At 41.3% G+C, this 17,453-nt stretch overlaps 1 protein-coding gene across 1 annotated transcript; it reads right to left on the bottom strand.

The window, feature by feature from the left end:
* Nucleotides 1–3,143: 3,143 nt before the first annotated feature.
* LOC128616855 (pre-mRNA splicing regulator USH1G-like) lies at nt 3,144–17,143 on the bottom strand. Its single transcript, XM_053639699.1, has 3 exons — nt 16,861–17,143; nt 4,239–4,680; nt 3,144–3,944 (listed from the first exon to the last, which is right to left on the bottom strand). The coding sequence occupies exons 1-3, from the start codon at nt 17,022–17,024 to the stop codon at nt 3,282–3,284; spliced, it is 1,269 nt and encodes a 422-aa protein (XP_053495674.1). The 5' UTR covers nt 17,025–17,143; the 3' UTR covers nt 3,144–3,281.
* Between the last annotated feature and the right edge of the window lie 310 nt (nt 17,144–17,453).

Genomic DNA, 17,453 nt, shown 5'->3' with positions numbered 1-17,453 from the left:
GTGAGCTACCCAAAGGCTGAAATCATTTAAGCCATAATTATCACTTGCTAATGATTTGATATTTGTCCTCTGGTAATCGATTGTTTGTTAAATCCAGAACTGGAATTACAGTGGATATAAAAAGTATACACACCCCTGTTAAAATGGCAGGTTTTTGTGATGTAAAAAAAATAATAAAAGTTAAATCATGTCAGAACCTTTTCTACCTTTATTGTAAAATTGCAACATAGAAATATCATGTGATACCCAGAAATGTATTTTTTTGAGGGACAAACTTCCAATACCCAGCTTGCATAAGTGTGCAAACCCTTTTATAATTAAGAATGTGACATTGTTCAGAATCAATCACATTCAGACTCATGATAAATACTAATCAGTGTACACCTGCCACCAATTAAAGTGGCTTATTAACCCCAAATAAAGTCCAGCTGTTCCCGTAGCTCCAAATACCTTCTGCTAAAATAGACTTCTGCTAAAACACTTCAGATGAAGAGGAATTTCACCTTTCAGCACAACAACGACCCGAAACGAACCTCCAGATCAACAAAGGAATGGCTTCACCAAAACGAGTTCAAGGTTGTGGAATGGCCCAGCCACAGTCCAGACCTAAATCCAATCAAGCATCTGTGTGGTGACCTGAAGAGGGTTGTGTACACGAGACGTCCAGACCGTAAGGTAGAATGGCAAAATATTGCTAAGTCAGGACGCTCCTTACCCAAAAATACTGAATGCTGAGATCAAATCTAAAGCTGCTTCAAATAAGTATTAGTTTAGGGGTGTGCAAACTTATAAACAATAAAATGATTCTAATCATTTTAATTCTAAGAAATAAAATTTCACAGTAAATGTAGAAAAAAATTCTGACATGATTTATCTTGGTTTCATTTTTTTTACATCAAAAAAACTGGCCATTTTAACAGGGGTGTGTAAACTTTTACATCCACTGTACGCTGCTGAACACCAGAAATGTCCGAAAACTCTTCCACAAAGATTCAGTAGCAGATATTTCAACATGGAAATAAAACAATCACACTGGAGGGAAAATGAGAAGTGATATACAATATGATCATGTTGTTTTTCACTGGTGGCACACTGCTCTTATCTCTTCAGTGAAAAATGATCAGAGGGTTGCTTTGTTAAAGAAATTAACAGTGAATGTGTGTCAGAAGTTACTCTTATCCACCAATCCACACCGCTGCTGCTTTATATTCCAGTGTGTGGTTCTGTTTGTGTGAAATACAATACACACGCTGTATCACGTTCCATTAGTCACATACAGGAAACATCACATACTGAAAAGCAAAACCTTCACTGCATTGTCCTTTATCACTTTATTTTTTGTTCTCCCAGTATACAGGCCTCCTAAGATCACATGACATGTATAGGAAATATATAAAAATGTACATATCAGAGTGACCTTCTGTCAGACTGTCAGGGTTAGAAGCTGTTTGGATGCTGAGTTTCTTCACATCATAACCTTATACAGAATTAGAGTAAGAAATACTTAAAAATATAAGTAAATAAATAACTAAAATAGAATATAAAATAAAATATGTGTAAGTAAAAACATCATAAAAGGATTATGATTGAACACACTTATTGCTGTTTATAGATCATGGTGTGTTTTATGGAGTTTTATAGAGGGATGTTGTAGTGTGTTATGTGTTTGTGTTTTAATATTATTTCATCATTTCAATTTCAATGACAGTTTCTGCAATGTGGCTGAATTTCAGATAAACTCATTACATTATAAATAGTATTTTGATACTTCTAGAACTTTTCCATCATGTGATTTTTTTTGTCATGGCAGATTATTAAATAAACTCACACACACACACACACACACACACACACACACACACACACACACACACACAATCTGAGCTGAACACTGAGTTTACATATATGAGCCGAATATTTTTGAGATTATGAGACATAATGGACGATGGTCAACGAAAGTTGTTTTTAAATGTGCTATATAAATACATTTGACTTGGGTAGCAGTATTATTACTACTAATAATAATTATATCAGAAATCAGCTGCTGTAACATCAACTATTTATTTCAGCATTTAGAACAACAGCAAAACAGCGAAATACAATTAAACATCACATCATTTATAACACACTTATTTACTTATACTGTACTAACAACCACTTATTATATATTGATTTATTAAAAATGATCAACTACAAACATCAATTCCATTTATATGCCTTCAATTCAATTCAATTCAATTTTATTTGTATAGCGCTTTTTACAATAGACATTGTCTCAAAGCAGCTTTACAGAAATATCAACACGGTATACAGATATTAAAGGTGTGAATTTATCCCAACTGAGCAAGCCACTGAGTGGCGACGGTGGCGAGGAAAAACTCCCTAAGATGTTAAGAGGAAGAAACCTTGAGAGGAACCCGACAACAGGATGCCTTCAAGTTCTGCGTCTAATTTATATATATTTTTTTAAAAAAAAGACATGCCAAAAACAAACAAATATTATTAATCTATATAAAAGGATTTCGTAAACTATTGGAGTAATGACTTACTGTAAGTATTTTTTTTAAGGAATAATCTCCAAACTACATGACCATACAGTATATACACTGACATCCAACATCCAAGAACCTTCCGGATTCTCCAGTTGTAGCTACAACGATGTAAACACAACGACTCTTATTTATCAGAGAAGCGCACGATTTAAATTGAACTTTCCACAGATGGTTTCTTCATTCGTCAGGTTGATCTTTTGCATACACCCTCAGAGCTGCGTGTCACACATGGCCCTGGCTCGCTGCAGAGTGTGTCTGCGCCGACTGCAGGCTTCCAGAAGCTTCTTCCTGGGTCCGAGTGGAACGTTGATGATGCACAAGTTAGGCTCGGAGCACAGCATCAGAGCTTCCAGGTCCATTTGCTCCTTCACGAAAAGGAACAGGAACTCACCTAAACCCTGGGACGCCAAGAACACCTCCAGAGGAGAGGAGCAATGCTGCAGACCATCATACTCTACTTCATCATCATCATCATCATCATCATCATTCCCATCATCGCAATCCCACAGAAAAGCCTGCAAGACATATTTATACACGATATGACGCAGTCCAACATGGAATTAAGCACAGAATACAGAAAACAATGCTGCAATAAAGTCCTCCATCTTGGAATTTTGGAGATCACGTGACAATACATCAGAATTTTTAAAAGCTACAAGTAGAGGTCGCCACACGCCTACAAAACACAAACTAACAACCGACACCATCGACTTGTTCCTAGTGAGAAATTCATGGAAAAGCAGATAAGAAATGGATAAGAAAAGATTCTGTTAGTGTGAACCACGTTATTCTGTTTTTATTTGTCAGATAAAAACAAGACGTTTCAGCAGGTAGATTTATATTTTCACGCCACTCTCTCTGCTGTAGGTTTGTATGTTTTTGTACCTTTAAGAGTCTGTTGCTGATGGTGTCCTGATCCAGGCTGGGACGTCGGAGACATATGCCCTCTCTGAAATGAATATTCTGTTCTCTCCATGATGACACCTGACCTTCAACACTGTACGAATCATCTTCCTGAACTCCATCACTGCCGTAATTCCGTCGGAAAACAAGAGTCCCGAGACCAGGCCGGGAGAATAGAGAGCGCTGTCCCAGGTCATTATACAAACCTGGATCACTCACTGCATGAGAAACCACGGCCACATCATCATCCTCGTCATCGTCACATTCATCATTCGGGTTTTGAGGGAACATGTTGCGAACGTGGAGTCGGCGACGAGGGTTTGCGTACGTCTGCTGCTTCAGGAACATCACGTCGTTCCCCAGCTGAAGCCCAGAAAGGGAGCGCACACTTTTCCTTCCATCTTCAGAGATCTTAAAGGTGTCATCGGCCTGCTTCTTCTTCTTCAGACACTTTGGGAACTTTGTCCTACCTTTGGAGTTCAGCGTGGCCTGCAGGGGTTAAATCAGAAACTCTACGGTAGCATAAAGAGCATGTTTAGTTAGATATACATAATTAAACTAAAAGAAATCATTCACATTCTACACATAAATGAAATAAATAATGAATAAACTACAGTGTGTGACTCTTACAAAGCGTTGACACTGGAGACTCCTTCCATAAATGTTAAATAAACGTCTCCTTACAGAAAACGTCACCATATCAACAATTAGACAAGCTTTATAATCTGTATATGCGGCACGTCCCTGTGGAAAAGAAGGTCAGTGAGTTCTATGTGTGTATACCTGTGTGTAGCTGATGCTGGAGTTAACAGTGTTGAATTGTGGGATTTTGCGGCCATAGCTCACGGAGAATCTCACGGACCCGGATGCGCCCGAATCCACAGTCTCTTTCAGGAATTTTTTCTCCATGCGCCGCTGGTTTTCGTGCTGCAGTTCTGCGCAGTGTTTAATGCGTTGCTCTGCGTTATGGAATGCTCGCTCCTTCAGCTTTCTCACCAGCTTGGGGTTGAGGGTGCTCTGCTTGGCAGCGACAGAGTCCAGATACCGCACAGTGTCCATGTGTCCTCGCATGGCGGCCATGTCCAGCGGCGTATGGTAGTCATTGTCTAAACACCACACATTGGCACCGAATGACACGAGGAAGGAAAGGCAGTCGAGGTGGCCGTTGGCTGCGGCCAGGTGAAGAGGAGTGTTTCCCCAGATATCACACTTATCCGGTTCACCGCTGAGACGTGGCAAAAGACCGAGGACGAGAAATAAAGAGAGAGAAAAAGAACATAAGCAAGTCATTTAACAGTTATCTGATTTTCAATATTTCAAAGAATAACTTGTTCATTAGAGCTAGCCAGATTAAGATTAAGGTTTTTCCATCAATGCCATCATTATCTAAGTTCCAGCTCAATGCCATATGTCTTATGTCACATAGTATCACATCACTGTAAAGCCAGTTAGTTCATTTAACTCAAAAAATTTGAGGAAACTAAATACCTCAAAATTTTTAAGTTGATAAATCAATTTCTTTAAGCCAAATCCACTTAAATATAACAAAAAATAACTCAGTTAACTCTATTTAAGTGTATTTGGTTTAAAGAAATGTATTTATCAACTTAAAAATTTTGAGGTAATTAGTTTCCTCAAATTTTTTGAGTTGAATGAACTTATCAGGTTTTACAGTGCTGGTATCGAAACTGGATTATGTGTAAATGATCAGAGTGAAACCAGAGACCGGTATCAGTACTGATGCTTGTGCTCCTGAGTCACCAGGAAGTTAATCCAGATCAGGTGTGATGGGCTTTGGGTCAGAGTTTTGGATCTAAACTGTTTTGATCTCTCTCTCTCTCTCTCTCTCTCTCTCTCTCTCTCTCTCTCACACACACACACACACACACACACACACTAGATGACACACTTCATGTGAAGACATTTTTTATTATCCTGCAGAACAGCAGAGATAAGAAAGTCAGCTCCGTTAAACAACACAATCTGTCAAACTAACATTAATAACTGAAATAAAAATGATATTAAGGTATGATTGTCCTCTATAATTGCTAACTCTGTTAGCTCCTGTTTTTGTGTGGGGGTGAGATCTTCACCCAGTTGGACTAAGGTACCCTTGTCGTGATCTGTGTCTAGGGCCACGAACGCAGACAATACTGGTGCTGGCTCTAGCCACCTCTTCAGCAGGTTCACGTGGTATGTTTTCATTTCTGCTCGCTTACCGGGCTGCTGTAGGCGATAGTTCACAGCACCTCTCTTCTCGAGGACTGTATATGGGCCCTGCCACCGAGCTAGGAACTTGCAGGAGATGTTTGGTACTAGCAGGAGTACCCGATCGCCAGGTTGGAACTCGTAGGGTTGCACTGAACGGGTGTACACTCATTTCTGTTCCTCCTGGGCGGCTCTCATATGTTCCTGGACGATCGGGGCCACTCAGTCAATCTTCTTCTGCATCTCCTGTACATACTTGATGACCGAGCGGAACGGGAAGGGCTGTTCTTCCCATGCTTCCTGTGCCACGTCCAGCAGTCCTCGAGGTCGCCGTCCGAAGAGGAGCCCTAAGGGTGTGAAGCCCGTGGACGCTTGGGGGTACTCCCGGACGACGAAGAGGACGTACGGCAGGAGGAGGTCCCAGTTCCTCTCTTCCTCATCTACCACCCGGCGCAACATCTGCGTCAAGGTCCGGTTGAACCGTTCGACCAGCCCATCTGTTTGTGGGTGGTAGACGGACGCCTTTAGGTGTTTCACCTGCAACAGCCGACACAGATCAGACATTAGCTTTGACAAAAAAGGGGTACCTTGGTCTGTCAGGATGTCTTTTGGGATGCCCACATGGCTGAACAGGAGCACCAGTTCCTTAGCGATGTTCCGGGAGGTGGTTTTACGTAGTGGTACCGCCTCGGGGTACCTGGTGGTGTAGTCCACGATGACCAATATGTACTCATGACCCTGGGTGGATCGAAGGGGACGCCTATGATGGGAAGCGGAATGAGGGGCGCTGATGGGGGCTTTCTCAGGGGTCGTGCATTATCACTGGGGGCATTGTTGGCAGAAGCCCTGGACCTTTGCGTCCATGCCTGGCCAGACAAAGCTGTCCTTCAGCTTCTCCAGGGTGTTTCTTGCACCCAGGTGTCCCCCGAGCGGATGGGCATGGGCCAGGTGCATCAGTGTCTGCATTCTGGCCTTGGGGATGACAAAGAGGTCCACGTTTTCCCCTCTGCGGTTGGTCCGGTGGTACATTAGGCCTCCCTTGACCAGAAAGTAGGAGGAGGGGAGTCTCTGGTTCAGGCTCTGGTCGACCCCCTTGATCTGACGTACCTGGGCCCAACAATACTGCCAAAAAAGGCAGCTGTCCTCTTTCTGCTCTCGGCCAAAGTTCCCCTGCCGGTTTACCTGCTGAAACACAGATGAGATCGGGTTAGGGTGTGTGTGCAGCTCACCTTCTGTCCCAGCATCCTCCTCGCCTCGGGCCATGTAGGCCTGCCGCACTCATGCTTCCTTCACTCGCTGGGGCAGTTTCGGCAGGTCCAGCATGGGGAGGACACACCCTGCCGGCCAGATTTTCTGGACCTTCTTCGGCGTCTGCTGGTCGGGCTCTATCGGTCTGGGCCTGTCCTCGGGTGTCCCATAGTCTGGGCGGCTTCGGTGGTGCTGTCCATCCTTGCCGAGCACCATGGTGGTCAGGGTGCGTTCCAGGGCAGTCAGTAGTTCCTTGGGTGTCCCGAGAGCTTGCATTCCCACGGCCTGGCATTCTGTGGGCAGCAGAGTCCTCAGGAACCAGTCCATGGCCACCCTTTCTACAACCTCGGTGGCAGTATACAGGTCTGGCTGGAGCCACCTCTTGGTGAGGAGGGTGTCCATCTGTCCACGTGGCTTGGCTCCCAGCCTGTAGCTCCACCGGTGGAACTCCGCCGCCGCCTGGAAGGGGTTCCGCCCACACCATGCCAGGATCTCTCTCTTTACTGCTCCATAGTCACCTGCGTCCTCTGGAGCGAGGGCATAATATGCTGTGTGCGCCTCTCCAGAGAGCAGCAAGCCGAGGTTGCGTAGCCACTCTTCGATGCCTCAGTTCTCTCGGTGGGCGACTCGTTCGAAGGCTTCCAGGTAGGCCTCGATGTCATCCTCTGGGGTCAAGTAGGGGAGAAGGCGCCGGGCTTCTTGGCTGGGATCAGGGTGAGGCGGGGCAGCCACAGGGGTCGTTGCTTTCAGGACCAGCAGCTCCCGGGTTGTGACCTGTAGGCTCTGGGCGAGCTGCTGCGTTGTCGTCTGCTGCTGGAGGCTGGCCTCCATTAGTTGCTGCAGCATGGAATCCATTTATTTATTTATTTATTTTTTAAAAAATTTATGTGGGCGGGTCTGTGCTAATGCCCGCATCCTCCACCAATGTAGGGAATTTAGCCAGCGAGGGACAAAGCACAGACACACAGAGGCCGTTTCAGTGTCACTCATGGAGAAATCTTTATTCAAAATAGTCCATGAGGGGGTATGGGTGCGCGTGTGTGCAGAAGTGGGGGCGTGAGGTGAAGTGTTTAGTCATCCACGGGGTTGCCGGGGTCGTACTGGGGGTTTCCTGAGTAGCGGGGATCCCGTTCTGCCGTTAGGCAAACCCGTGGGTGCAGCCAAGGGGCGGAGTCTTTGCTCGCGTCGGGATTGTCTGTTAAACACACAGCAAAGGTTAGCGCATACACACTGAGAGCCTCCTCTCTCTTGCGAGCGGAGTATTGCCCCTTTTATACTCTCCCTTTTGGCTGCTGGATGGTGGAATTTTCCTGTGCCGCGCACCATTCGGCAGCCATGTGTGTGTCGGCGGACCCGCCCCGCCACCACGCACTTTCCGGCTGTCCAAAACATTGGTGCTGTTGAAGCAGAGATGTCTCTTCAGCACCATAAGGGCAGTTGCAGGAGGAGCGATCTTTGTGTAGCGCCCCTTTGGTGTAATACCTTTTACTTGAGGGAGCTATCCTGAGTTCTTTTCTATTTATCAAGAGAAATACTAAATACTTACTCTTCTTTGCATTTTATGTTACTCGGCTAATGCCTTGGGTTCCCCATGCATTCCGTAATTATCCAATTAGTAAATATACTCATTAAGAACTGCCCACTATATCCCATCATACCATGATAATATCTCTTATCACTGATTAAGTATATAGGATCTTATGGAAACAGACTAATTTAAAGTGTAGACACTTATGTTTAACTTTTAAGTCAGTAATCAAACCAGTGTTTAAACCTTTAACCTTTTTACTAATATAGACATAAAGTAACATAAAACATAAAAGTTCAGGTATTGGACAATCAGCTTCAGTTTTACATTATATACAGTTCTCAGATTCTCTTAAGAAGTTTCAAATGTCACAGTCACAACAACAGAAAAATGTGTGCACAACACACAAAAGATATAGGCTATTCGCCCAGATTAACCATCAAAAGCTGGCGTTATACCTCATAAAACAAACAAAATAATAGTACCAAGTTCCCCCGTTGCAAGCCTGAATGTAGCTGGTGTACGTAGAAGCCTCAAACAAAATGGCTGCTTCACCACGAGGGCAAAAACAAATAAATGGTACCTTGATCAAGAATGGGGTCACACTCACGCAGAGACATTGCAAGATAGAAGAAAAGGAGATTCACGCACCGGTAATCCGCGAAGTCCGCAGCTCCTTTCTTCGTGACAAACACAGTCTCTGCACCTCCAGTCGGCTGTTCGCTAACTTATTAGCAAAGTCCACGTGTGCACTAGCATTCAAGTCTTAACAGCTAGCTCTTTGCTATTATACTCTTTCCGCGGTAATATAACGTCTCTCCGAGGTTATACTCTCCACAGATAGCTTATTCCACCACTAAAGTCACATATAGTGCCCTGGTCGATCACTTAACTCACAGGGATGGTACTTGAGAAAAACCGCAGCTAGCGAATCCACACTCCTTCCACACGCACGCTCTTCTCTCTTCCTCTCTCTCTCACACTGTTTTTCCTCGACCTTCCGGTGACCTGTAACTCCCTCCTGAATGGTCCATTAACACAAATAATTTAAACGTACACCTTTACATCCCTTTTTTTCTCTGTACACACGTCACAATATTATTACAGCAATAAACTCCTTAAGACTGTAATTTTTCCCAAACAACTATTTAAGAACTTATTCTATGAATGAATCAACTTAAATAATGACACTATTTTTCAACTCACTACATTTGTTTCTTGTGCGCCAGCCGCTGGCATGTCCCCACCATACATATATAACGCCAGATGGCAAAAAGGTATGAACTGCATGTGGAATAATGTGCAGTTGTGTGTGCAATACAATGCTGCCCAACATCGAGCTGAGGTAGTTGCCATGAAAAGCTAACAATACAATAAATATTCATATAATACATGATACGCCGTGTATATTCACAGGAATGTTAAAGGGTGTGGGTGTTATCGTCTCAGGGAGTTTTTCCTCACCACCGTCACCTCTGGCTGTTCATTAGGGAAAATTTTATACATTTAACCTCTATATCCTGAGTTTATATATTTCTGTAAAGCTGCTCTGGGACAATGTCCACTGTTAAACACGCTGTACACATAACACTGAATTGAGTTGAATTGTTTTGCAGAGAAACCCAATGTCTGTATTTATATGTGTGTATGTATAAGTCCTAGGTGTTGTTCTGGTCGAGGGTCCGAATGGCCTGTGGGAAGAAACTCCTCTTCATTCACTCAGTGGAAGCGAAAGCGGTTCCCTGACTCAACAGAGCGAATGTAAACATGAGTATACTGTGATTAGATATACAGATTTCACAGTCAGGTTTAAATCATATTCATTTCAATTACACACCAATTTAATGAACAATTTATGTTGTTTTCAGCTCTGTGAGCTTTGCCTTTTATTGTGTTTTCTGGCCATCAGCTATACCGTGAAAACATTTGGTAATGTATGGTTTATCAACAAATGTATATGAGTAATGAGTATATTTTCTGCAAAACTTATAAATGTGCGGAAATTTTAATGTATGTTTGGGGAAAACATTTACATGCTTTAAAAGATTGATAAATGAGGCGTGATGTTGTGACCTCACCATCTCTGACATGCTCAGTACCTGGGGGTTAAACAATGTTTTTGTCCCTAACTGTATTTACCCTAAACTTTTAAACATATAAATTATTTTAAAAAACACAGATTAATCTGTTCATCAAACCATCATTTCTTTTTATGCTAGTGGTGACACGCAGGTTAAATAAAACCTTGTTGTCTCAAACGCTGGGCCATGTGAGCGAGCGATGTTGATTTAGTGGTTTATTTTTGTTCATTGAGCCCCTCCTGAGCTTTGCAAGTCAAATCCTGTGCAGGACAGGACATGCATTTATTCACATTTTACACACTGACATCTCGGACATGTTCTTCACACTGCATCAATAATCAAACTACAACAGAATCACACGTTGATATTAAAATGCCCAAACTTTTCAATTTCAGTTTGTTATCGTATTTAACAGCAGTCATCTTTACAGAGTCGTTTTTACACTAATCTGCATCCTGACGCTTTTAGAGAATCAGATTAAATCTTTTTAAAAAAACTTCTTTGGTTTGTCTCTCTTGAAGGTTTTATGTAGAACCCTGTAACAGTGGGTTTCCTGTCAAGGTTCAAGGAGAACCATTTTAGAAATCTAGAACGTATTAAACATGAAAAAATCCTTAGGGACCCCTGAGTTCGGAGACGTAAAGGTGAGGCACATACACAAGGACATTCAGAGAGATTTACACACACAAAAAAGAAAAATAGCATTAAATTTAAAAAGCTGCTTCATTTTCTTGCAGGATATGATGTTTCTGACTTGTTGGGTCGTTGTGTGTCGTCTATATTTTCTTTTCTTTGAACAGAAGGAAGCCACAGACCAGGGTATGGGAGAGTGGGGTCAGTTGTTGGCTTCAGTTTTTCGAGACATGATAGATACTGTACATTTGTCTGGTATCTACAGTATTCATAATAAACACGTATCATGTGCATGTTAATATCAGAGGATAAATATCAAAATAAATCAAACAGATCAAAACGTTACACAAAACATGGCAAGGGGTCGATTGTGCATTGTATGCATAAATGCTGCGCACCACCTGATGCACCAATACATCAATCACACGAATAACACCTCAAGAGGATTCTCTTTGATGTTTTCTTAAATATCACTCAATAACACCATTCCAGCCAACCACACAAACTGTCAGCCATCTTGAAATCTGATATGCTAGCTAACCAGATTATCACTATCAACTATAAATCATGTGTTATGGGAGAGAAAAATATAAGGGCTATCGCTTTAAGATCAGTAACCATGGGTGGTGTAGTCCTTAGCGAAATGCATCATGGGTAAGGTAGTTCATATCAAGCGTGTTCGTGTGATGGATGTGTATACTCCCGCTGTGCTGTGCAAGAAAGTTCCTTTGTTGTTTTTCTCGTAGTTATTTAAATCAATCCACCCGGGAGTTATCGTGAACTGTAACTCTGACAACTTCACCCTGCAAGAATGAGTAAAATAGCACGCTTCGACAAACTTTGTCCTTCTCATCGTTGTCTGAACGTGAACTAACGAGGTGTTACGCTGCCGCTGTGAATGGCCGAAGTGGCTAACGTAACACATGCAAACAACTAACCAGTGATTAAAACTAGCCTGTTGTGGCATCAGTTGCATACAAAATGAACACATCATTGAACACATCAAATGTACACCAGACAAGAATAAAAATTCTTCAGAGTTGTTATTAAGTTGTTCTTCTTTTGCAAGCTGGATGAGGATGCTACTGAGCATGTGCAGAGCTGGAGCTTGTAGCGGATTGCAGCAAGTGAGCAAGTGAACAACCGACCCCACTCTCCCCTAATCAATCAATCAATAAAATAAATAAAAATAATGAGAAACTAGCACGGACATCCGTTTCATATCCAGTTCCACCGCACAGGATGTTCGAAAATACAGTTCCTCGAAACGTTTACGTAGAGTACAGTACACTCCAAAAAAAACATCATCAGTGCCTAATAATCACTTAAACATGAACTAACTAACTAAAACAAAAAAAAAGTAAAAAAAAGAAACAAAAAACATGACACACATGAACTTTTAATAGAAACGTGGCAAAAATCTTGACACGGGTTTACATCATTACATAATATTTACTGTCAAAATGCAATCTGATGTAAATGAGCTGCAAAATTCCCAAATATTTCTCAAGATATTTGCATTTTATGTCTCTGTAATGTCACATGATATTGATAGAAACCTAACAGTGTAATAAGATACATACACACTACAGCCTGCTGAGCTACACCCATACATTACAGAACAATACACTGTACACTGACACTGCAACTATAAACTATACAGTATATTATAAGATGTTAAGATGTGTATTACGCTCATGTGGGAAACTTATACATATGATTCCTATATGTTTTTCCTAATATACATTTAAATTAATTTACATTAAAGCTCTCATTCTGCATTTTATTCTCTAATGGCTCTTATATGTTATTTCATTATATTCATGTCTGGAAATTTGTAGTTACTTCTAAGTTAAAATATCCCAGGGAGAATGAATGAGAGAGTTGAGAAGTCTGCAGCATGATGACCTTTGACCTTTCTTCAAAGATGACAAAGAGCCAAATAAATATTCAGTGAATGGAGTCATACAGCCTGGATCATAAAATTGTCAGAGGAAGGGTTTCCCCTTTATTTACCCTGACCTTTATACACAACACACACACACACACACACACACACACACACACACACACACACACAGCAATATGAGCCCGTAATAATGTTCACACACTCATCCATTTATTCTCCCTCACACCACAGCGCTGCTGAATTCTGGATTCTGATTGGTCAGAAAGTGTTGATAGTTTTCTATAACAGCAGCACACACTCGCTTATTACTTATTTATAACACACTCCATAGGCAGACTTGTTTATTATGCAACATTCATAACGTACTAAATTATTAGAATATTAATATTTCCTACTAAGACCTCTCTCTCTCTCTCTCTCTCTCTCTCAATAACAACCTTCACCAGAGATAAGGCTCAGGTTAATAAAGTTTTATTACCTAATGACCTTCTACTGTACAACCCCGAATGTCAAGCTAATTTCCTTTTAAACAACTCTACACATGCTGCTGAACCCAAAACCCATAACTCATGGGTAACACCTACAGATGTAAATATCCAATCAAACAGACATGTAGGTCAGAAATTTGGAATAAAATGTTAAATCTAGCATCTTGAAGGCTTTAAAAAATATAAAATAAAGTAGAACCCTATAACCTTTAGGGGAAAAAGTTAGAAAATTAGAACCGTTCAAATATTCCTGAGGGCACATTTGTGCTTGAGTTTGCAATCCTAATTCCATTTATACAGCTTACCTTCATACACAAGGCAATTCAGAGTGATTTACAGAAATGGAAATGGTAAAAAAAATGTGGCAGTAATTATGCTGCGAAAGTGATAAAAATCTCGCATGTTTCATGTCGAGAAAATGCCATCAGAAGAAGTGATTCAATCTAGTTAAATAACCTAAGCTGTTTATGATAGAAAATAGATATAACTTAACGCCATTTGATATTTCCCCTTTGACCATCCATCCATTTTCTGTACCGCTTATCCTACACAGCATTGCGTGGAGCCTGGAGTCTATCCCAGGGGACTCGGGGTACAGGGCGGGGGACATCATGGACGGGGTATCAACCTATCGCAGGGCAGAATCGCACACACATTCACACTCTACAGTACAATCAGCCTACAGTGCATGTCTTTGGACTGGGCGAGGAAACGGGTGTGTCCGGTGGAGGCCCCCATGCAAGGGGTGAACATGTAAGATCTGTGCACACAGGGCTAACGGCTAAGCCACCGTATCCTGCAGAACGGTGTACTGTAGGAGATTGTAAAGGTTGAAGCAGTGAATTAACATTTGCTCTGTTTTGTAGATTTTGACAAAATACTGTCAAAAGCGTTTCATTCCAGTTTCTATTTCATTTTGTGTGGATCATGGACTACCAGAGCTGATGATTTTTTTTACTGAATCCCTGTTTAGATGTCTATCATTCAGAACATATCCCAGAGCCGTCTCCAAGCTCGATCGTTGTGAAAACAGCCATTATATTTGAAGAAGTTCCTTGATCTTTAAGAGCTGGTTGAACTTGCCTGTGAAAGGGAGGTTTGAAACACACATCACAGTTTCACACTTACAGCAATGATGTGCCATTATTTATAACTTTTTAAAAAAATGCAGAGTCAATGTACTATACAGAGACATGCCCAGGCCAGGTAACGTGACATTTGAGCTGCTGTTTACATTTGAGAAGTTGTTTCCATCACCATAAACACCAGAGTAGAACAGTGAAACTGGAACAACTTTGAAATGAATCACATTTTGTTAGAGACTAGTCTCTCTATGAAATAATCATAGCACCATGGGTAATCCTATCTTTGGTCTCCCGAATATCACTCAGTTGTCTATCAAGAAATTATTGTGAAGCACTTAAAAAATGATAGGACTATTTATTACAAGTCTAGAGAAATGTTTGTGTCACCTGTTCACCGGACAATCCCACTCCAGATCACTCCATCAGCAGATTACTAATCCACTTTAGGTTTGCCTAACGCTCCTGATTCACAGCAGTTCCTCATTCAAAGATGTTATAACAACACTACTTTTCACTTACACTTAGCGAAGTCTTGCCACCGTTTGTTATTTCATGTTATATATTCTGGAACTTGGACCTTGGACTGATCATTTGTTTACTGTTTTCATTTGTCCCTTTGGAATTGTTCAGGTGTTTTCACCTTTCTTTTCTCCCAGCTATGCATGTTTACTATAGACCATACTCTCTGATTCTATCTACATATAAACAATACAAACAGCACATTTCAGTTTTAATAACGTAATCAATCCTGCCTGAAGATTTTGGTATTATATATATATATATATATATATATATATATATATATATATATATATATATATATATATATTATCCATTACATATATACATCCATTTTCTATACCTCTTATCCTACATGGTCACGGGGAACCTGGAGCCTGTCCCAGTGAGCATGGGGCACAAGGCGGGGTACACCTTCGCAGTGCTGGGATTTGAACTCACAACCAACCTGATCTACCACTGCCCCATAAATATTATAATATAATATTTATCAGAATTCTACATTATTAAAGATCTAAATATTATATACAGGGGGCACGGTGGCTTAATGGTTAGCATGTTTGCCTCACAACTCCGGGGTTGGGGGCACTAGTCCTGCCTCCACGGAGTTTGTATGTTCTCTCTGTGCTTTGGGGGTTTCCTTCCCCATTCCAAAGACATGCGCTGTAGGCTGATTGGAGTCTCTAAATTGTCTGTAGTGTGTGAATGTGTGTGATTGTGCCCTGAGATGGATTGGCACCCCGTCCAGGGTGTACCCTGCCTCGTGCCTATCCGAGTCCCCTGGAATAGGTTCCAGGCTCCCCGCGACCCTGTGTAGGATAAGCAGTAAGGAAAATGGATGGATGGATATTATGTACATGCTCTCTACAGATCCTGACTATAAAACATTTATTTTATGTTAAGAACCACTCAATGAAGCTGTAGTGAAATGTGTGTGTGTGTGTGTGTGTGTGTGTGTGTGTGTGTGTGTGTGATATGTTGGTCTGTGTGACAGGAAGTGAATAGATTACATTACACACTTGACATGTCCTGCCTCATTGACCTTTTCTTCAAGTAGTGCTATTAAAATGCAAATATTAGTAACACTGTCCGTCAACACCCGAGACAAGCGCCTCCATAAAACCTGGCTGATGTATTATATAATCGATATCTCTCTTTGTTTTTCTGGCCTCGAAACACAAACCAGATATTTACTGTAAATTAGACCGGGATAGTAGTGACATAACAACAAAATCAACAATGATACAGTAATAATTTTACCGATCAAATATTCAACCAGAATAATATATAGATATATTCAGAAATGACACAGCTAAATACACAAATATTTTTCAGAGGAATTGGACTTTTGGACAAACAACATCCATGCAAGAAAATAGAAAATAGCACAAAAACAAGGAATTATATAAAGAGTGGTAAAATATTAGTCCTAGTATTTATTATATACTAGTATATTCATTATATTGAATTATTTATACCATTCATCATTTTATTCTCCACCAATGTAATACAGGATAATGTGGTTTGAGGTACACCCTGCTTTATATATATATATATATATATATATATATATATATATATATATATATATATATATATAGAGAGAGAGAGAGAGAGAGAGAGAGAGAGAGAGAGAGAGAGAGATAGATAGATATATTGGTAGATAGATTGATAATATTGGTTTTGGTTGGGGATTAAACACTCACCCTCGCCCCAGCATCACTCTCAGAGCCTCCAGGTTGCCGTGATGAGCCGCCCAGAGCACCGGGGTCATACCATCTTCATCCTCAGCATTCAGCTCTTTCCTGGTGGCTTCATTCAGTAAAGTCACATGACCATCTTGCGCTGCTCGATGATATCTGTTGTTCATTTCAGCACAAACTGTAAGTAGGATTTTAAAGTACTGAGATTAGTCTGGTGAAGTGCGTAAGATGAAATGAAGTAGCAGAAGAAGGATGAGGGCGTTGTCACAGCAGCAGGAAGCACGTAAATCGGGGCACGTAATTGGCTGAATCCCAAACGGCTCCCGATTGGATGACAAGGTACAATAATTCACTCACTGTGTAAAGGTCTTACAGTAAAGTGCCTTTATTAAACACTAATCTGAATTTTTCTCAGCTGTCCCTATTTAGTGCTGCTGAATTCTGGACTGTGATTGGTCAGAAGGTGTTGATTCATTTTCTGTAACAGCAGCTCTGACAGTAGCGCAGCTGCAAATCACAGGTTTATATTAATGCACTTGTTCTAATACGTTATCATTTCTATGGCAACAGTTCATTCACAGGGACGTGTACATTCT

This window comes from Ictalurus furcatus, chromosome 13 (assembly GCF_023375685.1).
Source record: "Ictalurus furcatus strain D&B chromosome 13, Billie_1.0, whole genome shotgun sequence".
Classification (NCBI taxonomy): domain Eukaryota; kingdom Metazoa; phylum Chordata; class Actinopteri; order Siluriformes; family Ictaluridae; genus Ictalurus; species Ictalurus furcatus.
Note: the sequence above shows the minus strand (reverse complement) of the source record. Positions and strands in the feature narration are given on the sequence as shown.